The sequence below is a fragment of the Panthera pardus genome, unplaced genomic scaffold (genome assembly GCF_024362965.1).
Source record: "Panthera pardus isolate Hobbes unplaced genomic scaffold, ASM2436296v1 HiC_scaffold_8, whole genome shotgun sequence".
Lineage (NCBI taxonomy): Eukaryota > Metazoa > Chordata > Mammalia > Carnivora > Felidae > Panthera > Panthera pardus.
Genome location: NW_026527013.1, coordinates 135,209,971 through 135,237,637, shown reverse-complemented (window position 1 = coordinate 135,237,637; position 27,667 = coordinate 135,209,971). Strand labels below are relative to the sequence as shown.

Sequence of the window (27,667 nt, the reverse complement as noted above, 5' to 3'; positions counted from 1 at the left end):
TTAAAAGATGAAAAACAGGACTTCTGGTTTCTGGTCCAAAATATAAGGAACTTGAACGTCATCACTCTGGCCTAAAAACAAGTAAAAAGCTAAGCAAACTGAAGAATCAAAAGCCTTCTTACATCTATTAGAGAGTGAAGACATACAACAAACTGTAGCCGTCATAAATGAAGAGACAGACAGACACAGAAAATCACAATTTACTAGAAAAGAAACCATGATCAGAAACCTCTGCAGAAACCAGAATCAGACTGAAAAACCCTAGGCTGTAACTAAAGAATTACTGGAGGCTCAGTGTAGACAAGTATGAGAGTAAAAACGTCCAGAAGAGGACATTTGTAGAAGGGCCCCCAGACTTTTGTGAGAATTAGCTCCAGGGGCCCAACCAGTTTTACCATCTCACAGTAAAAAATACAGAAAAATCCTTTGGTGCCTTCAGCAAGAGAAGGGGGAAAGCAACAATTTTGCAGTACTCCTGAGCATTAGAGAATTCTTTTCTTCACAAGCCCTCCCTCAAGAGAAACTATTTCACCAGAGTCTAACGACTGGGCTTTTTATTAGAACCCAACTGATCTAGGGAAGGAAAATACCCAACTCCAGGTCACACTAGCCATCCTGTGTCATGCAGTAAAAGAAGCACAGAGAGAAATTTATAGCACTAAATGCATACATGAGAAGAGAAGAAATATCTAAAACCAACTATCTAAGTTTCTACCTTAGGAAACTAGGAAAAAAAGAGCAAATTAAGTTCAAAGGAAGCAGAAGAGAAATAATAAAAATTAGAGCAAAATCAACTAATTGAAAACAGGAAATCAGTAGAGAAAATCAATGAAAACAGGTACTTTGAAAAGATCAATAAAACTAATAACCTTCTAGCCAGGCTAACTAAGAAAATACGAGAGTTGACACCAATTACTAACATTACAATTGCAAGAGGGAACATCACTATATACCCCATGGTAAGAGAATAATAAAGGAATACTATGAACAACTATATGACCACCAGTTTGATAATCTAGATGAAACAGACCAATTCCTTGAAAGATACAATCTTTCAAAACTTATGCCAGAAGAAATGGACAATGTAAATAGGTACATATCTTTTAAAGAAATTGTATCAACAATTAAAAACCTTCCAATTCAGAAACCTCCAAGTCCAGATAGATTCGCTGGTGAATTCAACCAAATATTTAAAGTCAAAATTCTACCAATCCTCTACAGTTTCTTCCAGGAGATAGAAGCAGAGGGAATACTTCTAACTATTCTATGAGGCCAACATTAAAATAATACCAAAGCCATCAAAGACATTAAATATCAACATTTCTCATGTACATAGAACCAAAAATCTTCAGCAAAATATTACCAAATCAAATCCAACAACGTGTAAAGAGATTAGACGCCACGACCAAGTAGGATTTATTCTAGATATACAAGGTTGGTTCAAAATTCAAAAATGAATTAATATAATCCATCATATCAATGGGCTAAGAAAAATCACACGATTATAACAATAGATACAGAATTCATTTGACAAGATCCAATGCTAATTCCTGGTTAAAAACTCTCAGAAAACTAGGAAAGAGGGGAACTTCTTTAACTTGATAAAAACATCTACAAAACCCTATTGTTAACATCACTTGTAAGGGTGAGAAACTCAAAGACTTCCTGCACAGGTCAGGAACAAGGCAAGGATGCCCCTTCTCAAAACTCCTTTTCAACATAATACTGGAAATCCTAGATAATGCATTAAGACAAGAAAAGGAAATGAAAGGCATACAGACTGGGAAGAAAGAAATAAAATTGTCTTTGTTCACAGATGACTATCATCCATGTAGAAAATCTAAATCAGGAATAAAACTCCTGGAACTGATAAGTAATTAAAGAAAACTTGTAGGATACAGAGTTCTTCTACAAAAGTCAATTGCTTTCCTAAATACCAGCAATGAACAAGAGGAATTTGAAATTAAGAACACATTACCATTTACATTAGCACTTCCCAAAACAAAATACTTAGAATAAACATAAGAAAATATGTACAAGATCTAGATGAGGAAAATGATAAAACTCTGATGAATGAAATCAAAGAAAAATTAAGTAAATAGAGAGATGGTCCATGTTCATGAAAAGGAAGACTCAATATTGTCAAGATATCAGTTCTTCTCAATTTGGTCTATAGAGTCAGTGCAATCCCAATCAAAATAAAAAAGCAAGTTATTTTGTGGATCTGACAAACCGATTCTAAAGTTTGTATGGAAATGCAAAAGACCCTGAATAACCAACACAATACTGAAGAACAAAGTTACAGGATGGACACTACTTGACTCCCATGATTTTGCCTTATAACTGACTTAAAAGACCAAGGTTGTATAACATGAACACCTTCATTTTCCCAACTCTGCCCAATAGTTCTCTTTAACTCCACTTATCTGCTTTCCTTCTCACAAAACAAAAACAAAACAAAACAAACACAAAAACAAAAACCATACTCCTCTACAGTGAAAAGGCAAATTCTTCCAGAGAGCCATCCTCTTATACAGTTGTTCCAGCTATCTCTTTTCACCACCAGTGTTGGTGTTCTACATAACTCCTCACTTCAGTACTCACCCATTCCCTAACCCTTTGCAGTTGAACTTCTACTCTTATTTCTCTACACCTAATGGCTCTCTTAAATTGGGCTCTCATGCTTGGAAGGGAATCCATCAGTGATAAAGACCATTGTCCCTATACTCAGAGTTTTTATTCAGTAGGATTGAGTGGGGCTCAGAATATGCATTTTTCGCAAGTTTTCAACTGATGCAGATGATGCTGGTCCAGGGAACAACACTTTGAGAAACTGCTTTCTTGAAGATGACCAAAAATCATTTAGTAGCAAACCTGAGTAGGATCTTCCAAGTCTTCAACTTCCTTTATTGCTTCAACTCTCAAGATTCGTAATTTCCATCATCTTGCTTCAATCCTGTCTTCCATTTCATCCTTTATGCATGCCCCATTCTGACTGAATCAGTCATTGTTTTCTGTACTTGCCCCATGCTTGTATTATTCTCTCTGCCTATAGCACCCTTTTTTACTCACCCTTGCTTGTTCAAATACACAGTTCAAGTCTCAAAGTCTCCTTCTAAATGCCACTTCTTATAGAAAACTTTCCCTAAATAGCCCAACTCCTAGCCAACTGACAGTAACTCCTTTCTCTTTACCTTAGAATTTTACCTATGTATCTTTTATTCAAGGGTATAACAAGGATTTTTAGAACCTGAAGTTTATAAAATATGGAGGAGTAGTTCTTTCTAGGAATAAATATTTTAGAATTATAAATATAAAATTAGGTATAGGGCTTTGGAAGGAGCTCAGACAAGTGAAGTTCTCTGAAACTTAAGCTTTTTTAGCTTCACAGTGACCTGCCTCAGTTCTTAGTGGACCTTGCATTTCCCCTTTTAGATGGTCATTTTCTGGGGCAGATATCTCTTTTTCTCTCCTCTTCTTCTCCTTTGGTTCCTCCTTTTTCTTCTTTTAAGGGAAGCAGGTGAAAAAGAACTACGAAGTCAGACAGATTTGGATTTAAAGATCCTTTCTAACTCACTCACTTAATTGGACTTCAGTTTCTTCCATTATACAAAGAGGGTAATAATATCTACCTTTGGAATTATAATAATATTGAATGTGATAGCAAATAAATGTCTTTAAATGGTGTTTGGGACATTATAAACACTTGATAAACATTAGTTTCACTCTTTGAATGGCAATATCCAAAGCCTTATGTAAGTAATTTTTAATTTTTCCAAAGACCTACCATTCCTGGCAAAGAATAGTTACTAAACACATATGGCCTATTTTCTATATAAAGGTTCAGAGAATATGAAATGCCTAAACATACTGCTTCTTCCTAACTTTAGAGCAGCTCTTATTATTACTCTCACATCAAGGAAACTACCTACAGGAATGAGGACTCTGTAAATTCTGTTGCTCTACTAGGACTTGGTTAATTTAATTTAATGGGCAATTGAGCATCAGGAAAGCAAAGGGGTGGGAGGATGTCAGGAGGAGAAAAAGGAAGTAATTTACCAAGACTTTTCACCCTGGTTTATATCAACCTATTTGCTGCTATTGTTTATAACTGGACGTCACTTTTGGAACCTATCCCAGTGATCCCAAGGACATCCTCAGCTGCCTGTGGCATTCACTAATGTGCAAGGCAAAAGAAACTACTTAATTACATGTTTTCTCAATGCAAGGGAGTAACAAAGGCAAATAATTAATTTTACATAGTTCCAAAGCATAACTTTAAACAATGTAAACAGCCTCATTCTAATATAAGGGACAAATTCAATCTAAAACCTAATTTTTCCATTTATGTTGATTTAAAACTGTTTTTCCTCTAAAATCACAAATGAGAGAGGAGAAATAACAACCAACACCACAGAAATACAAACAATTATAAGAGAATATTATGAAAAACTATATGCCAACAAACTGGACAACCTAAGAGAGATGGATAAATTTCTAAAAACATACATATTACCAAAACCGAAACACGACGAAACAAAAAATTTGAACAGACTGATAACCAACAAAGAAATTGAATCAGTAATCAAAAACTCTCAACAAACAAAAGTCCAGGACCAAATGACTTTATAGGTGAATTTTACCAACTTTTAAGGAGGAATTAATACCTATTCTTTTCAGCCTATTCCAAAAATAGAAAAGGAAGAAAAATGTCCAAATTTATTCTATGAGGCCACCATTATCCTGATACCAAAACCAGATAAGGACACACACACACATATACAAACACCCAAAAGTCACCATAAAAAAGAGAGCTATAGGCCAATATCACTGATATACATAGATGTAAAAATCTTCAACAAAATATTAGCAAACCAAATTCAATAATACATTGATACATTAAAAAAACATTCAACATGATCAAGTGGGATTTATTCCTGGGTTGCAAGGGTGGTTCAATATTTGCCAATTAATCAACATCAATCAACAATGATCCTTTAAGAGAAAGGGTAAGAACCATATGATTATTTCAATAGACACAGAAAAGGCATTTGACAAAGTACAATATCCATTCATGATAAAAAAAAAACCTCTTCTAAAGAGGTTTAGAGGGAACATGCCTCAATATAATAAAGGCAATGTATGAAAAACCCATAGCTAACATCATCCCTAATGGGGAAACACTGAGATCTGTTCCCCTAAGGTCAGGAACAAGACAATGATATCTACCCTTCCACTCTTAACCACTTTTATTGACATTGTACTGGCAGTCCTAGCCACAGCAATCAAAAAACAAAAATAAATAATAAGCATCCAGATTGGTAAGGAAGCTATAAAACTTCCACTATTTGCAGATGACATGATGGATGATATTTTCTATATAGAAAATACAAAAGACTCCACCTAAAAACTGCTGGAACTTATAAACAAATTCAGTAAGGTCACAGGATACAAAATCAATGTACAGAAATCTGTTGCATTTCTATACACCAATAATGAAACACCAGAAAGTGAAATTAAAAAAACAATCCCATTTACCACTGCACCAAAAATAATAAGACACCTAGGAATAAACCTAATCAAAGAGGTGAAGGACCTCTACTCTGAAAACTATAAAACACTGATGAAAGAAATTTAAGATGACATGAACAAATGGAAAGAACTTCCATGCTCATGGAAGAATGAATATTGTTAAAATGTCTTTACCACCCAAAGCAATCTACACATTTAATGCAATCCCTATTAAAATACCAACAGCCTTTTTCACAGAGTTAGAACAAACAATCTTAAAATTTATATGAAACCACAAAAGACGCTGAATAGCCAAAGCAACCTTGAAAAAGAAAAGCAAAGCTGGAGGCATCAAAATTCTGGACTTCAAGTTATATTACAAACCTGTAGTGATCAAAACAGTACAGTATAGGCACAAAAAGAGACACATAAATCAATGGAACAGAATAGGGAACCCAGAAATGAACCCACAACTATATCACTTAATCTTCGACAAGGCAGGAAAGAATATCCAATGGGATAAAGACAGCCTCTTCAATAAATGGTACTGGGAAAACTGGACAGCAACATGCAAAAGAAAGAAACTAGCCCATTTTCTTACACCATCCACACACAAAAATAAATTCAAAATGGATGCAAGACCTACATGTGAGACCTGAAACCATAAAAATCCTAGAAGAGAGCACAGACAGTAGCCTCTTCAATATCAGCTATAGCAACTTCTTTCTAGGTGTCTCCTGAGGCAAGGGAAAAATAAACTATGAGGACTACCTCAACATAAAAAAGCTTCTGAACAGCGAAGGAAACAATCAATAAAACTAAAAGTCAACCTACAGTGTGGGAGAAGATATTTGTAAATGACATATCATAAAGGGTTAGTATCTAAAATACATAAAGAGCTTCTAAACTTAACACCCAAAAAATGAATAATCCAATTTAAAAATGGGCAGAAGAAGGGTGCCTGGGTGGCTCAGTTGGTTAAGCACCTGACTTCGGCTCAGGTCATGATCTCACAGTTTGTGGGTTCGAGCACTGCATCAGGCTCTGTGCTAACAACTCAGAGCCTAGAGCCTGCTTCAGATTCTGTATCTACCTCTCTCTCTCTGCTCCTCCCCCACTAACGCTCTGTCTCTCTCTCTCTCAGAAAATAAATAAATGTTAAAAAATGGGCAGAAGACACAAACAGACATTTCTTTCTCCAAAGAAGACATCCAGGTGGCTTATAGACACATGAAAAGATGCTCGCTGTAACTCCTCATCAGGGAATTACTAATCAAAACTACAACAAGATATTACCTCATACATGTCAGAATGGCTAAAATCAACAAGAAACAACAGGTGTTGGCGAGGATGTGGAGAAAGGGGAACATTCTTGCAATGTTGGTGGGAACTGGTGCAGCTACTTTGGCAAACAGTATGGAGGTTCCTGAAAAAGTTAAAAATAGAACTACCCTATGATCCAGCAATCATGCTACTGGGTATTTACTCAAAGAATACAAAACCACTAATTCAAAGGGATACATGAACCTCTATGTTTATAGAAGCATTATTTGCAATAACCAAGATATAGAAGCAACCCAAGTGCCTATCAACTAATGAATGGATCAGGAAGATGTGGTATGTATGTGTACACACACACACACACACGTACACACGCACACATGCACACACATAATGGAATATTATTCAGCCATAAAAAGTAATGAAATCTTGCCATTTTCAATGAATTGGATGGAACTAGAGAGTATTATGCTAAGCGAACTAAGTCAGAGAAAGACAAATACCATATGATTTCACTCATATATGGAATTTAAGAAACACCAAGTGAGCAAAGGGGGAAAAAAAAGAGGGAGAGAAGCCAAAAAGCAGACTCTTAACTACAGAGAACAAGCTGATGGTTACCAGAAGGGGGGTGGCAGCGGGATGTGTTAAATAGGTGATGGGGATTAAGGAGTGCACTTGTGATGAGCACTGGGTGATGCAAAGAAGTGTTGAATCACTATATTGTACACCTGAAACTAATATTGCACTGTATGTTAACTAACTGGAATTAAAATAAAAACTTAAAAAAAACTGTTTTCTCTCAACAAAAAGAAAAAAAAAACAAGTCCCATTCTTGATCGGCAAAAATTATAATAAAGAGCTAATTTTAGTAGTATGTGAATTTATTGATACTAACTGTAAAATTAAAAAAGGGAGTCAAAATTTCTGGTGTGCCATTTCAAGCCATTTAGCATGGTATACAGGAACATTTTGCTCACTCTACATTTAGTAGAACTTTTTCCAATGCGTCAAATATGAAATATTCCTAAACCCATGGGCAAAAAGCAAGTGATAAGAGTCTGTTCCTATGTTGATGACACTGATAGTGGCCTAACAAAGTTTAGAAACCATTATCTCAACAAATAAAAAAAATTCTATTTGATATTAAGCCACAAAGAGAGAAAGTTTAAAATTCAGTTTTCATTAGAAGTGGCTCTATAGGGTACCTGGATGGCTCAGTCAGTTGAGCATCCAACTTTTGGTCTCAACTCAGGTCATGATCCCAGGGTCATGGAATGGAGCCCAACATCAGGCTCCATGCTAAGTGTGGAGCCTGCTTAAGATTCTTTCTCTCTCTCTCTCTCTCTCTCTTTCCCCTCCTCTATTCATGCTCTCTTTCTCTTAAAAAAAAAAAAAGGGAAGTGGCTCTATTGTATTCTATCTCAATTTTAAAAAATAAAACAAAGGAATAATCCTGTCTAGATTTATGGAGCAGCCCAGAATAAGAACTTTGAAATATAAAATATAAAACCACATTTATAGGACACAGAATTTAGGAAGAATGACTGTCCCTTTCACCTAGAATTAATTCTAGAATTGGTGTATTTGAATACCATCCATGTGGTCAGTCCAGGGCTGAAATCTATAAGAAACAATTCAAAATAATGCATGGTTATTTTTGCTTATTAAATAATAAAACAGTTGTTTAGTAAATAATTTTTTCTTGGTAAATATTGGGAAAAAATTGAAATAATCCATACCTTGATTAAGATTCCAAATAAACAAATAAACTGAACAAAGCTAATTTAGAAAGTACCACCTGTTTGACAGAGTTATATTAGGTAAAATTTACAAAGAAATTAGAGTCAACAACAAAATATTTCTCTTACCTGAAATGGAAGATAGTTTCAAGAGGCCAAATCTAAAACATGGCATAATTTTGGTTTATTTAATGGATTCTTTTGGTTAGTAACCTAGCAATCAATTACCTATTCTACAAGTAGAATCACATTTAAAATGAACCAACTATATCATTTCTGACCTCTGCAAACTAAATTATCAGATTAAAAAATAAGGACTTCGTAAACAATAACTTGAAATATGTATGTTCAATATTGTCCCTAGTCTATAATAATAATGCTACCAATGGATTTTACTAACACATTGGTCTAGGCTACTGAGATTTACTTACTGAACACAGGTCTAACAAAGCAAGCAATGTTGAAATCTTACCCTCTGGCCAGGACTTATTGAGAAGGAAATGTTCTCTAATATGGCATTTCCACCATCTGTATACTTTGCTGTAAGGTCTTTGACTGTCATTTGGCCCCCTGAGGGCCAGATGTCATCTTTCCTCACATGCTGATTCTCAGTAATCATAACTTTTGAGAGCGGGATGTCCTTGGATGGTTTGAATGGCTTGCTAGGTGGTTTACTTTCTTCTGTAGGCATGTCAATAAACTTGAAGACTCGGCTCACAGATCGCATCTGAAATGAAATAGCAATGTTTCATTTTTGTTTAATAACTGCAGGCAATGCCATAATTAGTGTGATGTTTCCTTAAAAAATAACATGTAAGATGTGATGCCCGACCGTCGTCACTTGGTTATTTGTCAGAAGGTTTTTCAATGAACTAACAGGAAATAATTGGATATAATTAAAAGCTTAACCAAAGAGAATTAAATAGGATTTATATAAATGGGCTCTGTATAGACCTGTTTATTTTTGTGAGTCTTTCATTCTCAGTTATGCAAGCCACACATAAATAGCCCAACTATACTCAAAGGAATAGATGATGTCAAGAGGGAAATTTTTTTCTTCAACTATGAGCAACACTGCACACTCTTGTATAACTGGTATATTATGATAAAATGTTCCACACCTCAAAACCACTACTAAAGATTCTTGCCTTTCTCTCAAACGGCCTTAAAAACTATATACAATTTTAGGGGTGCCTGGGTGGCTCAGCTGGTTAGGCATCTGACTCTTAAATTTGGCTCTGGTCATGAGCTCATGGTTTGTGGGATCAAGCTCCATATCGGGCTTCACGCTAACAGCATGGAGCCTGCTTGGGATTTTCTCTCCCTCTCTCTCTGCCCCTTCCTTGCATGTGTGCTCTCTCTCTCTCTCAAAATAAATAAATGAACTTTAAAAAAAAACCTATCTACAATTCTGTAAGTCAGCTGGGTGGCAATGAATCCTTGATGCTTAGTAAATTTTGAATGACTTCACAATAATCTTCAAATAAATTTAAGTCCTTGTCCTATATTTGTAGTTAAATAATTACATTTTAAATCTAAATAACCTCCAGATCAATATCCACTGCTGAGCAAAATGTCATTGCATATAAAAGTTGTGTTTGAAATTAAGTACACATTTGCTTTATAAGCCTATTTAATACATATACCTTTAATGTGCACAGAAATGAAAGAGCTCAACTATTTTTAAAGGTGCTTAGCTTAATTCTTTAACAAGAACACATTCTGCTGAATAGTTATGATTGGAATTTGGAATATAATTTTATTTATTTATTTATTTACTTATTTATTTATTTATCTATTTATTTTTAATGTTTAGTGATTTTTGAGAGAGAGAGAGATAAAGTATGAGTGGGAAAGAGGCAGAGAGAGAGGGAGACATAGAATCAGAAGCAGGCTCCAGGCTCTGAGCTATCAGGACAGAGCCTGGGGAGTGGGGGCTGGAACCCACGAACTGTGAGATCATGACCTGAGCCAAAGTCAGACACTCAACTGACTGAGCCACCCAGGCACCCCTGGAATATAACTTTTAAAATAGCCTTACAAATAACAGGCACTTAATAAATATTTGAAAAAAATTAATAAAAGAATAAATATGTGAATGATTACATATACATGAATAAATCAGTGAATAACAAGAAAGAGCTGAAAACTGAATTCACTCAATTTCTATTTTTAATATATCATCCTTGATGGTTCAGCCCTTCCCAGGTATTAACTGCTTATTCAACAGAAATTTATTGCTTTTTTTGTCTTAAAAGTAATTATTGGTTCTAGTTTTACTCAGTCAAGAATTCAACCCTCTCCTTTACAATGTTAATTTATAACCTTATTTACAGTTAAGGCTTAGATTATTAGAAATTATTTCTTATATTGCCTGTTTTCACATGCTATTGATCAAGTTTGCTATTTGTGAAGTTCTTCTGTCTAGTAATGTGGTTGCTTCATTTTTTTATCTTGAAAATACCTTCAGATTATCTTCAATAATTTTTCAAGATTCAAGAGGAGAACCTTTTAAGCCAAATCCATTGTTAATGAAAGTGAAAAGTATCTAAAGCACACATCCATTACAAATAACTCTAGAATGGCTCCCACACATGATATTTTCAAATCCAAATTATGAGTGACTTTCAGAGGTTGTTAAATACTGATTCAGTTATTTTTTATTAACTTTGAATTAAAGTATACTCTTGCATTTCATTGTCATTAATTTTCCTAGAGAGCTAATTGATCTGGAAGGTCAATTAGAACTGTAAATAATGCTGAGATGGAAATGCCAGAGAAATAGCTCAAATGCATTTAAAATATTTTATTGTATTCATCATGCATAAAAATAATATTACTCTCTTAAAATCATTGAGAGAAATGTAGCTTAGTTTTATAAAATAAAGTGAGACTGTTGACATCTCTGTACATCAATGCAAAGAACTCTACACTAGTCTTCAAGTGCTTTAGCACATCAAGAAAGCTACTATGTATCAAAAATCCTTCATACTTTAATACTTCCAAACAGTGAGCAATTAAATATTGCTATCTAAACTACTCCAAATTATATGCAATGTTATTAGAAAATTATATTTAAAATCACTATTTTGGCAGCACTGACATGTATATAATTTGTGTGTGTGTGTGTGTGTGTGTGTGTGTGTGTGTGTGTGTGTGTGTAAGGAGTTGTGAAGACCATAGCAAATTACTATTCCATTAGTGAGGCTTACCATTGAGGGTGAACCTAGAACTTCAAAGTCAAATGCAGTGGATTGTACCTACCTAATTTAGAAAATGAAATTTTCTTTTTCTTAAGTTTATTTATTTTGAGAGAGAGAGAGGGAGAGAGAAATAGAGAGAACAAGCAGGGGAGGATCAGGGAGAGAGGGAGAGAGAGGATTCCAAGCAGGCTTTATGCTGTCTGTGTGGAGCCTGACGTGGGGCTTGAACTCACGAACTGTGAGATAATGACTTGAGCCAAAATCAAGAGTCAGACACACTTAACTGACTGAGCCACCTAGGTACCCCTGGAAATGAAATTTTCAACTCATCATCTTTCATATAGTCTAATTGCTTAAAGTTACTATAGTTACTATAGTTACCCACAGCATGGTCAAATATCTCTGACCAAGAACAAGTTCTTAACAACGGGTACTCATCCACAGCATACAAGCAGACACTCATTCAGTTCAGTGAATTAGAACATTTTCTGATGAGGAGAAAAGGTGGTTACTGCAGACACCTGCATCATGGCCAGTTTTGTAGCTACTAAAATGCCACTGCTGAATAGATGATGTGGCTAGATGATATTATGAATTACTAATTCCTTGTACCTCGAAGGCTCTCCAATTATTATATTCTACTTCCATTCTACTTGCTTTTTAAAGGGAAAACCACAATAGAACCAGAGCGAAGAAAATCAATTCTGGTCTTTTAAGTTTCAAAAATTGGCTTTTAGAACCAGCGATGGATAGTTGAAAATTCTTAGCTACATGAATATTGACTTTAAAGTTTCAAAAATCAAAGTCTGAAAGACTCAAATCACACTGTTTATGCAAAAACAGTAGCCAGAGATTAATTTATGATAGGTGAAAAACAGTTTCTCTCCTCACTACATAATCTGACTCATGAATGGCGTTTAACAAAAGGGCTTAGACACCAGTTCCTCTAAAAAATGAGTCTTGCCCTGCAACCAAACTCAAGTTTTATCCTTGGGTAGATTTAGAGGACTTTTGGAACACAAGAGGTCTATGCCTCAATTTCTAGGTGGAGGCCTGGAATTAGGCATACCTTAGAGAAACATCCTAAGTGCCTGGAATGGCATGGAAGCACTACAGTAGACATGGGTGCTTGGCATGTCTAGACCCAGATAACTTGACAAAGCTTCAGATTTTCCTGTATTTCTAGAGGAGTGTTGAAGGGAAGCCAAATCCCAATCCTTTAATCCCTCAGGGTCTTCCATGCCCAAGGCATGGAAAAAGTTGAGAGAGAGAGCTCATCAAAGAACTCACAATCAGGATCAGAAGAACAAAGATTCAATCTCCCTGCACTGTACTCCTCTAGGTCAAAGAGCAACATCAATGCCTCAGAGACAGAGCACAGATAAGGGGCAACCTATGGCCAGATGCTCCCTCCCCTCAGGATCTAGGCATTCTGTAAACTCCATTCAGAATTTAGATTCACTTCCAATAAGATTTCTGAATACACTGACATTGCTTCTTGCACTCAGCAGCATGTGTGTTCAAGTAGAAAATAAATTCAACTATAGCAAAAGTGGAGTCATATTTCTTACACACTTGATTTAATAGCTAAAGATTTATAGCTGACCCAGGATGGACCCAGGTTTGGTGGAACTTAAATAATTGAAGGGACTCTTACATTAAAGACTCAACATTATGCATTAATGGGGCACCTGGATGGCTCAGTCAGTTGAGTGTCTGACTCTTGGTTTTGGCTCAGGTCATGATCTCATGATTCAAGGGTTCAAGCTCCATGTCTGTGTTATTAGCACAGAGCCTGTTTGGGATACTCTCTCTCTCTCTCTCTCCCCGTCTCTCTGCCCCTCCCCTGCTCACACATGTTTTCTCTCTCTCTCTAAAAATAAATAAATAAACTTAAAAAAATGCATGTATAATTAAGTATAGGGCCTCTGAAGGTGCCCATGCAAGAGACAGAACCTGAAGCTTACACTCCACAGGGTTAATGTTAAGCCCACATTACCTATTACAGTAACCTTATTCAAAGCATTCCATGTTGTATCCTTCCCATCTAGCGTTTAGCACTATGCCGTCCCTTAATAAATCTTTGTCAGGGATGAGTGAATCCATTGTTCTACCTCATATGCAGAAAGTAGTATCTGGGCAGGGCAAATGACAACGCTAGGAGTCCTTCAGTAGGAAATCGGGGCTGCAACCGTACCTCACAGCTTCTCAGTCTGAAAATACACGTTGCTATTTGGATTTGAAGTGGCAACATGCCAAACGATTTTTAGTCTCATCTAGTTGTTCTGAATTGAGTTTTTTTTTAAATGTTTATTTATTTTTGAGACAGAGAGAGACAGAGCATGAGCAGGGGAGGGGCAGAGAGAGAGGGAGGCACAGAGGCTGAAGCAGGTTCCAGGCTCTGAGCTGTCAGCACAGAGCCCAACGCGGGGCTCGAACTCACGGACCGTGAGATCATGACCTGAGCCGAAGTCGGAGGCTTAACCGACTGAGCCACCCAGGCGCCCCTGAATTGAATTCTTTTTAACGTAACTTAATCCTTTTTCTAATTTAGAGTGTCTATTAGCATTTTCAACTGATATGTGAAAACCACCGTGCCATTGGATGGAAATTCAGATTTGGCAATTATCAGAGTGACTGTAGACTGTAGACTAGCTGCCTCTTCCTGTGCAGTGAAGGGGCTGCCCTAGGAGGCATGAGGGGCTGCTCTCTGTGGCCTGCTGACAGGAAAGTCTCAAAGTAGCCATCACTGGCTGAGGTGAGAGCACTTGTCTTAGAGTTCAAGAAGTAAATGCTGAGGGCAAAATGACACTCAGGCGCTGAGACGCTCAACCTATTCTTCACGTGAAGAGGAAAACCTGACATAATCTGTACAGACTTCTATAAAAGTTGAGTTTAGCCACAATGAGGTGGCATTTTTACTTGAGAATCGGCTGCTTTAAATTTCTGGTTTTGTTATTTAAATTTATTATGCTGCAAAAATTCTCCTAAGTCAATCTTTAAAACTGAATCTCATTATCTTTATAATAATTTCTGAAGTTACTAAACTAAGGATCAGGAGAACAAAGTCTTTGGGGAGTGTGATGGTCTTAACAAAAAGAAAGCTCCACAATCTTATCTCAACCTTATTTTTTAACGGATTTGTTCAGTGAAAAAAAAAAAAGAATGATTCCTGATGTTCCTTTTCCCTTTCTATTGACAAAGAAGGAAAGAAAGGCTTAAAGACCTTTTCTAGAGTAAGTTAGAAACCCAGACTCCTCTCCCTCAGGAAAATATTTGCTCTGTTTCCTTCTACCCTTTTGGTTGTTTAGAAAACAGGGCATCAAAATTATGCATTAACACCTAGACTATATGCATAATGCCAGAGGAGCCATGATAACAGAAAATATATTTCATAAGCCCGACATCTGGCTGGCAATACTGTAAAGAGATTTCATAACTGGTTATTCCAGGAAGATGACAAGAAATAAATGTGAGGCAAATCATCAGCAAAACTGATACAATGTGAAAAACTTCACACACTTTTTAAAAAAAATTTTTTAATGTTTATTTATTTTTGACAGAGAGACAGAGCATGAGCCGGGGAGGAGCAGAGAGAGAGAGGGAGACAAAGAATCCAAAACAGGCTCCAGGCTCTGAGCTGTCAGCACAGGGCCCGATGAGGGGCTCAAACTCACAAATGGTGAGATCATGACCTGAGCCGAAGTTGGACGCTCAACCGACTAAGCCACCCAGGCACCCCAAAACTTCACACACTTTATAACAGAAATGTTTAAACTGCGAAGTACATAAAAGGAAGGTTTTAAATCATCAATCCTTCCTGGCAGGCCCAAACCAGATGCTCTTCAGAACTTACTAATACACACCTGAAACCCGGAGCCACATTACAGTCATTAGCATAAACTTTAGGCCATGCACAGAGACTTAGGACATCATGGTTATCATGAAAACTGATTCTCTGTTCAAAACATATTCCTGAAACTTTAGATTATCTTTTTGTGTCTATTACTTATGCTTGAGAATTTAAAAAGTCAGTCAAGCACTGTAATGCTATCAATTATTAACAGCATAAGTGAGTTACTTATACTATATACTCTAATCCTTTCTAAATTATTATAGCTTCCTGTTACATGAATTGTTTATTGCCAACCTGTAGCAAACCACATGGCAAATCAATGTCACTTTTTCTGACTGCAAGAAGCAATAGAGATAGTGTTCCTGACACAAGAGAAAGAAAACCCATTACAACCAAAGACAAAAGGCATATCCTAAAAAACACAGAGGTATCAAATATGTTGTCCTCTATTTTCAATAATTGAGAACTTTAGTAATCATGATACTAAGTATGCCAACGGGCAAAAGAAAACTCTAAAACTTACCCTTTAATCTGAAAGGTCCCACATCGCTTATTGAATCTACTACTCAAACTTGAACTTACTTACACTCTATCTGGTATTATTATTTTTAAAAAGCTCATGACAGGCCATCAGCAAGTGCTTGATGAATAAAATTGGGTCAATGTGGTATTCATTAAAAGTATTTCAAAGGAAATCTCAAGGAGTCTAAAATATCACATCAAAATATTCTTCCGAGGTATATTTAATAAGATTTTTCTCTAAGCATCTTAATTTTGAAATATTTTGGCTTCCCCAAAGAACTCTGTTACTAAGAATCATCCTTTATATGTTATATATCTATATCTATATCTATATCTATATCTATATCTATATCTATATCTATATCATCTATCTATCTATCTATCTATCTATATCATTAGCTAATATATAGGGCAGAAATGATCACTGGTGTTCCATCAATTCTATGTAAATTCTATGCCATAGACAAGAGGTTAGCAGAACTATGGCCAAATCCAGCCATACCCACTTGTTTACATTAGCTGAGCAGTTGCCATAACGACCATATAGCTCACTAAACTGAAAATAGTAACCATCTGACCCTTTGCAGAAAATGTCTGCTGACTCCCTGCTATGACACACACAAAAAAATCAGAGCCAAAATGGATCAGAGATCATCTAATCCAGTGATTCACAAATCTAGATACACATGAGAATCACCTGGAACACTTTTAAAAATATGGACCTCATGCTCAGTCACCCTGCCTCTGACCCAAAGAATTGATTTAATTGATCCTAAAGGACGCTACATAACCTATATTTTTATGAAGTTTCCTCATGTGCTGTGAGGTTGAGAACTTCTAATCTAATCCATTCATTCTTGGTACAAATGAAAAAATTGAAACACAGGAAGTTAAAGTGATAGACATAAAGCTCAACAAATTTTCTCAACTTTCCTCAACAAATTTTCTCAACTTTCCAACACTCTGGCAATCCTTTATGGCTCTCATAAGCCTCTCCTACTAATTCAATATTTTAGAACACCTCAGTGGCACTTTCTTTCTCTTTGTTGGCTCTAGTAACAGACTGGTTGAGAGTTCTTGCACTCTGACCAGGAGTGGTGAATCACTGGCATTTAGCAGTCAGGGATAGTGGCAGAGAGGTCTAATTCCTCTGAGCATCTAGAATAATGCCTATACACATGCCAATCAAGACTTGAAATCTTTCATACCAAAAGGATGCAGAAGAGAATGTCAGAGCTAACACGGACCTTAGAAAATTTCTAACCAAACTGTTTCCTTTTACAAAGTTGAAAAGTGAAGCCCTCAAGGGAGTTAGGACTTGCCTAAGGCAACATGACATCTTGGCGATAAGGCCAGAGTGGAAAACAGAGTAGAATGCAACTGTTCAGGACAGAAAGAAAATGTTTGGATGAAAAGAAGTTTGGGGAAAGATGTCACAAATGGAAAACATGCCACAAAGCCTCATGAGAACAGAAAAACAAAGAAAGATATGATCAACAGACCATTAAAAGAGGGGATGGTTGCCTGGTTAGCTCAGTCAGTTAAGGGTCCGACTTGGCTCAGGTAATGATCATGGGTTCGAGCCCTACGTCGGATTCTGTGCTGACAGCTTGGAGCCCGGAGCCTGCTTCAGATTCTGTGTCTCCCTCTCTCTCTCTGCTCCTCCCTTGCTTGCGCTTTCTCTCTCTGTCTCTCTCTCTCCCTGTCTCTCAAAAATAAACATTAAAAAAATTTTTTTAAAGAGGTTAAAAAATAGGAGAAATGAATCCTCCCCTCAAATTCTTATAGCAAAAACTGCTTTCAATACAAGAGAATTAGGCACCAGGAGCAACAAAGAAAAGCCCTTTTTTCTTCCCATCAGATTTCTTGTTGATCATTGTACCATCAGTCACCTGATCCTTACTGGAACCCAAAATAAACACAGGCAATAAAAGGATAAAGGAAAAACAGAGGGAGTTTCTATTGACAGAAAACTCTTCTCAGATTGCATCAATCTTGCAAGAACTTTCTGGAATCTCATTAACTTGAATCTAAAGTGTGCGCCCTGCAGATATGCAGTCTTCCCTGCTCATCCTGCTGGCCTTCTTCCTCTTGTGTTATTATCAGGAACACACAGTACAACAGGCATGTGTTATCTGCTGCTGTCCTTAGAGAATGAAGGAAGCAGGATAATTTTCATATGTTCAGATCTTGTAGTTGTGATATCACTAAGTGGTAGACAGTCCTGAAAATACATGAATTGTCAATTGCCTCATTCAAAGAAGAGACTTTGAGTGTGGGTAATTTATCAGTCACTGGATGGCTTGGTATTGCTAAGTTTGAAACACCACCTTTGTACCCATTCTAACTCTTATTTATTTAATCTTCATTCATTCATGGAGGCAGAAATATAGGTATGCACTGCCTATTTAAGATATATAATGCTTAAGTATCTAACAATGGGACAAAGAGAAGCTTTATGGTACTAAAAATGCCAAGCATCTTGTGAATCCAAAGAAAATAAATCAGTACACAGATTTGTTAACTAAGAATACAAAAAAAAAATTTTAAATTATAGCTTTAGCAATAACAACTGTAATTCTTACAGCACTTCAAGTATGGAGGTAAAAAGAATTAACACTTCTTTTTTCACCCCATGTACAGAATGGTGTAAAATATACAAATGAAACTAACAGACATATACACAATTCGTGTTAAAATGAAGAGTGAATCTGAAATAACAGCTTTAAAAATTTTTTTTTAATGTTTATTTATTTTTGAAGCAGAGAGAGACAGAGCATGAATGGGGAGGGTCAGAGAGAGAGAGGGAGATACAGAATCTGAAACAGGCTCCAGGCTCTGAGCTGTCAGCACAGAGCCCGACACGGGACTCAAACTCATGGACCATGAGATCATGACTTGAGCCGAAGCTGGATGCTTAACCGACTGAGCCACCCAGGCACCCCTGAAATAACAGCTTTTAAAACACTGTTATATCAACCAAAATAATTAGAAATTCCTTAAAATGGGGATTTCCACTGGGAATTATTAAATTTGACTCTATGATAATTTTATTATTTTTTAAATTTCTGAGGTGATTCACAGAGTATTAAACTATATCGTTCACAAGCTGACAATGATTTTTTTTCCAAACTACTATATAAAGCCAGACAAATTAGTAGATAGAACAGAAGCTTTATTCCCTTTTAATGGTCTCTTGATACCCCATGTGGTATTTTGAAGAAATCCTAGGTAAGAACTTATGCCCCAAAATGGTCTATAGTAGAGATATGAATGAGTAATTTATTGACAGATGGTTTCTGAAGCATGGAATCCGATGGTAACAGCTAGAAAGAATACAGGTAGAAGAGGGCTGGACTATAGCTGATGTTCAGAGATCTGTAAGAGGAGGGGCCATCAAAGAGAATTAAGAAGGAACCAAAGAGGTAGCAGAGACAGACAGGAGTAGCATCATGGTAGTGAGAGAAGAAAGTATCACCAGAAGAAGGATTTGTTCATGGCATAAGTACTGCTGAGAGGGTAAGGAAAACAAGGACGCTGGTTCTGGCAACATGTTGGTCATGAGTCATGGGGGTGATGGAAATCAAGTGAAGCAGGAGACATGCCCTCTTTCAGGAAACTGTGCTATAAATAGATCAAAGGAAAGAGGTGCTTTAGCTACAGCTCAAACAGAGGTAGTTTTATGATAGGGAGAGAGGTCCCACATAGAGAGTGAATTACATATTATTGGCCTTTAAATAGGAACAAAGACAGAGGGAAGGTAGAGCATATGAGTAGAGGTATAGTAGGGTGGTGAGAAACAAGGAAATTCTTTCCGGTTGCATCTGTGTTTTTCTATGAAGTACGTAGCAAGGTCACTGGCTGAGAGTGCAGGTGGTGGAATTATTGGAGCTCCTGAGAAAAGATAAGAAGGTGGGAAAGAACTATCTTAGGGAATATAGTAAAGAGTTTATTAGGAAAATGTAATAAAAGGGCTGTCGGTCAGCTTTGAGTGCTGATAATTGAGATGTGTAGCCAGTCACAAATACAAAGTGACATGAAGTAAGGATAAGGAAGGGTTATCATCCAAATATTACCCTTCCTGGTTGGAAGCTAATAAAAGCTGGGCACCTGGGTGTACTCAACTGATGAGCGGTAAAAGAAAAGTCATTTGCCGCTTTCATGTCTTCATTGTTCTGTTTATGTTTGAATCTGCGCCCATGTCTAAAGTAGGCCAGATGGGTAAATGAAATATTCTTTCAAATCCTAAAAAATTAAAGTGTGCATCAAAACATCCTGTTTACTGTGTTTAAACTCAGATCTAGGTTTGGTTAAGATACTTAGTAATGTAAAATGAGAATACCCTAAGTTTTTCCTTCAAAGATCACAAGGACCTTCAGTGTTAACATCATATAGATGTGAATTTGAGGGCACAGTTTTCTCCCCTCTTACCCTCAACATATACCAGATGAAAATAAAAAGATCAGTATACAAATTTAGCAGTTATATAGGTAAAAGCTGTATCGTGGGAATTAAAAAGTGGATAAATGTTCATGAGGGCCTAGGAAAGACCATGTATCCTATTTGGCAGGGAAATGAAAACTAACATGATCACTTTGATATTCAAACAAAAGAACATGACTTTTTAAAATGAGATCAAATGTAAACACTGATACTTTTCATAGACTGTATTATAACATAATAGTTCTTGGCAAAGATTCTTTTATGCCGGAAAATGAAAAACACAATGTCACAACACAGGTTACAAAGCCCAGGATGCCCATGCAAAAAACTGGGGAAGTAAAAATACCTTAAAGAAACTTTAATGGAGATTGGACAGCAGAATAGAAATGTACCAAAGGTTTCAACATCAGTGTACAGAGGTTGTTTTCTAAACCAAGAAAATTAATACAGCAAAGAGAAAGGAACTGAGCATATACAAGGTAAAGAGATAGTTTTAGACAAAGAGGGGAAGTACATGAGGATATTAACTGTAAAGTCAAAGTTGTGGAAAGTTTGAACAAATAAATAAATGCAAGCACAATATGGATTTACTATTTTCCTGCTATTTCTACAAAAACATTTTTCTTTTTTTTAAGTTTATTTTGAGAGAGAAAGAGAGAGAGAGAGTTGGGGAGGGGCAGAGAGAGAGAGAGAGAGAGAGAGAGAGAGAGAAAGAGAATCCCAAGCAGACTCCACACTGTCAGCACAGAGCCCGACACAGGGGTCAAACTCAGGAACCACAAGATCATGACCTGAGCCAAAATCAAGAGTCAGACGCTTAACCAACTGAACCACTCAGGCACCCTCCGCAGAAGAAACATTTCTAAGTACATTTATGAAACCCAATCCCAAAAGCATAAGAGTTAAGTGAGGAGATAAGTGGAGTCAGGAAAAAAGCTGATCAAACTCCAAAAAATAATGTTAAAGGAAAAGAGAGACACCCTACCATAAATCATATTAGGGTTAGATTACATTTTGATAAATTATTAAAATGCTTTGGTTCAATAAAATATTAAGATTCATGGGCAGGAAGAGAGAATGAAAAGGTTTGTTTTTTCCCTAGAGATATTTTTTATGCTGATATTTGTTCTGATAGGAATTGGTTATATAATTTTTACAGCTGAATGATCCTGGGCACACTGGGAACATGGGACCTATCTCAGAGGATGGAAAAGGAACCTAGGCAAAATGTGTAATGATAGTGTTATGTAGTCATTCTCAACGTGGCTCCCTCATCACTTTGCATATGCAGTAATGGATGACTGATTTGCAATGCTCCAGCCAGACAAATAGAAGTTGATGATGAAGCTACCCTTGAAAATCATGTATTTGTTTTTAAATTAAAAGTGGGAAGTCCACTTTTCTTCCTTTTTTCTCTCACTCTTGCTGCCATGGGCTATGTGCCCCTGACACAGCATTCATTCAGTTACACACTAGTGTGGGCTCTGCATTGTAAGGAACCAAGACAAATGAAACAACAAAACCAAAACATGGTCTTTAAAAACACTAATAAAGTATATAAATGTGTGGGAATACTGATCAAGCAAAAAGAGAGAAAGCAAAAAGAAACACCCTAGGAATGAGAAAGAAGCTATCACTAAAGACTAGAAATTAAAAAAAAAATTACCATCACAAATGTAATGCTAATAAATTGGAAAACCCAATATAGGGAAGGGTTTCTTAAACAAGATACCAAAACATAAAGGGAAAGATTAATGAAATTAACTTCACTGAACTTAAAAGCTTCTTTTCATCAAAAGGCACTATAAGCTAAGCCACTGACTGGAGGACCATGTTTAAAATACACAGAACTGGGGCGCCTGGGTGGCTCAGTCGGTTAAGCGGCCGACTTCGGCTCAGGTCACGATCTCGCAGTTCTTGAGTTCAAGCCCCGCGTCGGGCTCTGTGCTGACAGCTCAGAGCCTAGAGCCTGTTTCAGATTCTGTGTCTCCCTCTCTCTCTCTGACCCTCCCCCGTTCATGCTCTGTCTCTGTCTCAAAAATAAATAAACGTTAAAAAAAATAAATAAATAAAAGAAATAAAATAAAATACACAGAACTGACAACCCAGAATTCAAAACTTCTGTAAGTCAATTAAGAAAAAAACTCCCACTACTGGAAAAACGGGCAATTGATAGAAACAAGCAAAGAACACAAGAGGAAGTCCAAATGGTCAATAAATATGTATTACGCAGCCTTATCTCCTTAGTAATCACTTCACATCCATCTGATTGACAAAATTAAAAGGTCTGACAAGCTCATGTGTTGCTGAAACTCCAGACCTACGAGAATTCTTACACTCTCTTGATGGGAGTATAAACGGATATAAGATACTTGGGAACAGCTGGGTACCATATGGTAAAGCTGAATGTGGGTAAATTCTGTGACCCAGTAATGTCACTCCTGAGTATCTGCCCTAGAAAAATCCCGGACAAGGAGACTGTACAGTAAAGTTCACTTTAGCACTAGATCTTGACTGTGGCTGTGTATGCGGAGGAAAGAAGACCTACACAGTAGCCTTCAATTTATCTGTAATGTTTTATTCCTTAAGCTTGGGGGTGGGTATATATAGTTGTCCCTTATGTTATTACCTATACTTTTTGGTTTGTCCAAATTTTTTCATCAAAGTTAAAAAGTAATAGTTACTTACCAAGCTGTCCACATCTATGCTGGAGTTTACAGCCCACTGCAATGTACCCATGATATTCATGGCTAGAGTTAGAATAATACCAACTGTTCCTTCTCCATCACCTATAGGTGGGAAGAAAAGATACAAACAAACTTTATGTTCTTTCTCTCCTCTGTGAGCCACATTAGAGCATACGTCATGTTAAAAGTTCTATTTCAATTTTGTGCTAATTTTAACCATCCTTCATCTCAGGTCACCACAGCATCTACCACTAGTAATAATGTCCTACCTATAGTTAAGCATTCAACCAATGTTTTAAATTAAAGAGTGATTGAATACTAGTAAGGAGTTTCCCTTTTAAAACAATACTTCAGATATTGAAGGGGCTTCTAGTGTTGGGTAAACAGCATGGTTTTCTCTTTTTACTACTTCTCTGTAAGCAATAAAACCTCTGAAGACCAGGATGGACAATGCAAAAAAGACCTCCTATGTCTGGATGAGCTCCTCCACAGAGAAGTCAAAAGCAGGAGACGGGTGTGTCTAAGCAGCATCCACAAGATGTTTGGATAGGTCTTCTGCCTTCGCGAGGAGGACTTTCTCTGCTAATCAGATGTTTTGGGGGAGAAAGTGGACTTAGAGAGTTTAATGAGGAAGTCAAAACTCATGGGTCTGCCATTAGGAAAGAGAGAAAACTGACTTTTATGTTTTTTTAAAAAATGACTATTTGACCCAGGAAGAACAATACTTAAGTGTTGAATTAGAATAAATAGTTTTCAGGGCTGGAGGGGACCACTAATATATGGCCATAAAAATTTTCTAATGGGAAAGTTTTTAAATTATTAAAACTTTAGGTTATCAAATTTCAGTTGAGAGTCAGTCCTGGCATCTATAATGTGGGATAAAATTGTCACTGGGTTCTAAAATGGGGAAAAATAATTTGTCCTATTATTATTAATTGAAATTTTTTCTTCCATATATCCTCTGACAGAAGACAAACCACAGATAGTAGGTATGTGCTGCTAATACTAAATCATTTATTCTAAATAGATAAGATTTATTGGGGCCCCAAATATTACTCATTCTAAAGGTTAAGATGAGAATAAGATAAAATTTTAATAATAACAATAATAAATAAGATTTAGGGCTATTTACTAGGGAACAGGCACTATACTGTTTTGCACAAATTATCACATTTAATGCACATAGGAAACTATAGGATAGGTACTATTATTCTGTATATTTGCATATGAGGACAATGAGGACCTTAGAGAAACTAACTAATATGTACAAGTTACCAAAGCTGAAGACCAGTAGAGGCTGGGCTGGTATTAGCCATGTGGCTAACACTCACTCTAGCTGGGAATCAGATTTCGCTGATAGGTCCTGAACTAAACTGATCTGTAAATGCTTTGACTACTAACCCCTGGTATATCAGGACTTAATCATATCCTTAACCACTATTTTATAGCATATGACATATCAGTTTGAATTCATTGTTAACAGATCTTTGTTCATTCAGCCCTCTCTGATCCTGTTTCAAATAACCTGAAGGAAAAACTTTACAATTCTGAACGTAAGAAGAGAAACTTTACTGTACTAAGGATTGGGTTCATTTGCCTGCCCATATATTCATTTCATAGAACCACTTCCCGCTGCTCTAGCTGACAGAACAATGCATGTGGGGAACCCACTACCCTCACACAGTCACGATTAGCCTGCTTTCTGTTCTCTCCAGTACTTTATACCTAGACAGAGGCACTCTGCTGTTAACTCAAGGGGCCTAATGAAGAGGCCACAGAGAGTCAGTGGGGCACAGAAAGATGGGAAAACCAGTCTTCAGAGAGAGAGAAATGGATGAAGTAGCCACAGAAAGGATGGGGCGCAAGCAGCATCTGGCCTCAAGAGATGAGAACAAGAGCCGAGGCTCACTCTCCACGCCTATTCCGCTTCCTCTGGAGACCCAGCCTGCCTCCTGCCCTGGGCTCCGAGAGGCACTCCTGTGACACCAGCATGCTACTCATTTTGTCTGAGAGGGATTCTATCCTTGCAACCGAGCAAGCCCTCAGAGCTGGCAGTTGCTGTGAATCTGTGTCTACTGTCACAGGTGTAAACTATTTCAAGACTTCTAGCTCAGTAATTCAACTTCTTAAATTAGAAGAACTCACTTGTCTACATAGAGTTTCATTTTACTACAGTGAAAGGTTTTCTGGTTTTCACCCAAAGATGTTAAAATTCAGGACACTTATATTTTTAAAAATATGGTACTTCTGTCTAAGTTATTTCACATCTATGGTAGTTTTTCATCTTGTAAAATTCACATAAGGATAATGAATTGTACCAACTGGTGGTTAAAAAAAAGTTTACCAGGGAGGGGGGTTTTATATGTGTGTATAAATGGGAATGTTTCTTTTCCCGTATTCAGAGAGCTCTTGAATAAATGAGATCTATTACTGTTGAAGCCAGGATGCTTTACCAATATGAGAGTCAAAAGACAATATTTTTCTTTCAGTCATAGATTTGTTATCTGACACTCTCAGTGTCTGTTGTTCCCAAACTGTAAAGCTGAGATAATACTATACACAGCTCTAATTCAAAGAAGTCATTTGTTCAACAATCAATGAATTTTTGGATTAATAAACTGTCCCCTAAATCTATTTAAAGATATCTAAAATGTTTAACCAGTAAGAATGTAGCATTTTGGGGTTGACAAAGCTTTAAATTAAATGGTCAGTTAAGAAGTTAACAAGTTCCTATTACCTGTTGTTAAAATGGAAATGAAGGTGACAGCAATGAAGAATATGACAAAAATTATTTCCATTCTCATTTGGAACCAGCGCAGTGTTGACAGGTACAAGAACCAGTTGGCGGTATGTAGGTTCAGCGCTTTGTGAAACAAAGTTTCAAAGTAAGGCTGACGTCCAAAGGCCCGAAGTGTCCATAGTCCTTTTAAGCTTGTAACAAGATGAGTGAAAATTGGACTCCTGCCTGTGAAATATTCCCATAGAAAACATGGCAAATCATGTTGCTACATAATGCAAATTCTTACTACCATGCACCTGAAAAAGATTAGCTTCAAAGAGAGTAATCATTGGTCAAATATCATGGGTTAGAGGTTTTTCACATTGGTACCATTCTTTGAATAGATGCAATTTGTTACTTTTTGAAAGAGAGAGAGAGAGCACGTGCACAAGTGTCTGCACACAAGTTGGGGAGGGGCAGCGGGGGAGGTAGAGAGAGAGAGAGAATGAGAGAGAGAGACTGTCTTAAGCATTCTCAGTGCCAGCACAGAGCCTGACACAGGACACAGAGTTCAACCTCAGGAACCTGAGTTGAAATCAAGTTGGACACTTAACCTACTGAGCTACCCAGGCACCCCTGGTATTTTTTTAAAATGAATTACCCTCCTTTTCTACTTGGCTACCATAGATGGGAACTCATTATAAAATCAATGCCATTTTTTATTCATATTTCTTGACTGCCACTGGACATTTTTTTTCTAGCTAATCCTAAATTGATCACTGCTGAGAGAAAATGTTTTTCTTTCAAAACAATTTATTCAAGTTCATATGACTTCATTTAGCTATTAACCTTCAATAGAAACACACTGGGTATTTAACCCTGAAAATGCACCGGTACTGAAGCTGTTACTGAAAAATGTGCTTCCCAAATAGCTCAAGCAGTGCTCGGGGGCAGACAAAAAGGTAGACCCCAGGAGGAAAGGAAGGGTGTCTGAAAACAGGCTAGACAGAAATATTTTGTCCAGTATGCTCTGGGAAGCCAGACAAACCTTCAGTAATAATAGTAGCACTATCATTTTAAAATTTAATTTATATAAGAAAATTACGAATGAATATCCTATACTACAACCCTTCTAAGACTCTATGCATCTGCTTTAAAAAGAAAATGAAGTCACTCGGTCATTAATGGGCAAAAACAACCTATGTGTGCTATGTAATTTACTGTGTCCTTTTACATATTCATACGTTTTTAAAACTCACTGTTACACAATGCAAGAGTTTAAAAGCAGGACAAAAAAGTTGGCAAAGTAGGTGAATGATAGAGAATCACAAATAGCTTTGTGGTCATTTTCCACAATGGTGAGCATTGTACGCACAGCATCATACCTTCAGATTCCAGTTGTTTGAGTTGCTGCGAGGTGTGGAGGAAGTAGGCCCTCAATATAACAAAAGCTGCTATCACTGGCACCGTTGCTAGGAAGATGTAGGGTTGTAAAACCGAGACTACGGCCACGGCTCCAACCACAATCAGTAACAACTGTAGGATCAGAGAGAGCACGTTGGTGAGTAAATGTTCTCTTGTTGTAAAGCGCACAAGGTATGTCACAGATACATTGGGAAAGAAGATCGTCACACTCTGTTCCATTCTTAACAAGGGCAGGTATCTTCCTAGGAGGAAGGCAGCCACCTCAAAGTAAGATTTTT

At 36.9% G+C, this 27,667-nt stretch overlaps 1 protein-coding gene across 2 annotated transcripts in view; it reads right to left on the bottom strand.

The window, feature by feature from the left end:
- CFTR (CF transmembrane conductance regulator) overlaps positions 1–27,667 on the bottom strand; it is a 181,352-nt gene that overhangs the window by 32,137 nt on the left and 121,548 nt on the right. For both annotated transcript variants that reach the window (XM_019418034.2, XM_019418035.2), the window contains 4 exons: positions 27,350–27,500; positions 25,983–26,210; positions 23,247–23,347; positions 9,007–9,261 (listed from right to left, as the gene is read on the bottom strand). In XM_019418034.2, the coding sequence (XP_019273579.1) occupies positions 9,007–9,261; positions 23,247–23,347; positions 25,983–26,210; positions 27,350–27,500 (735 nt within the window). The remainder of the gene's footprint in view (positions 1–9,006; positions 9,262–23,246; positions 23,348–25,982; positions 26,211–27,349; positions 27,501–27,667) is intronic.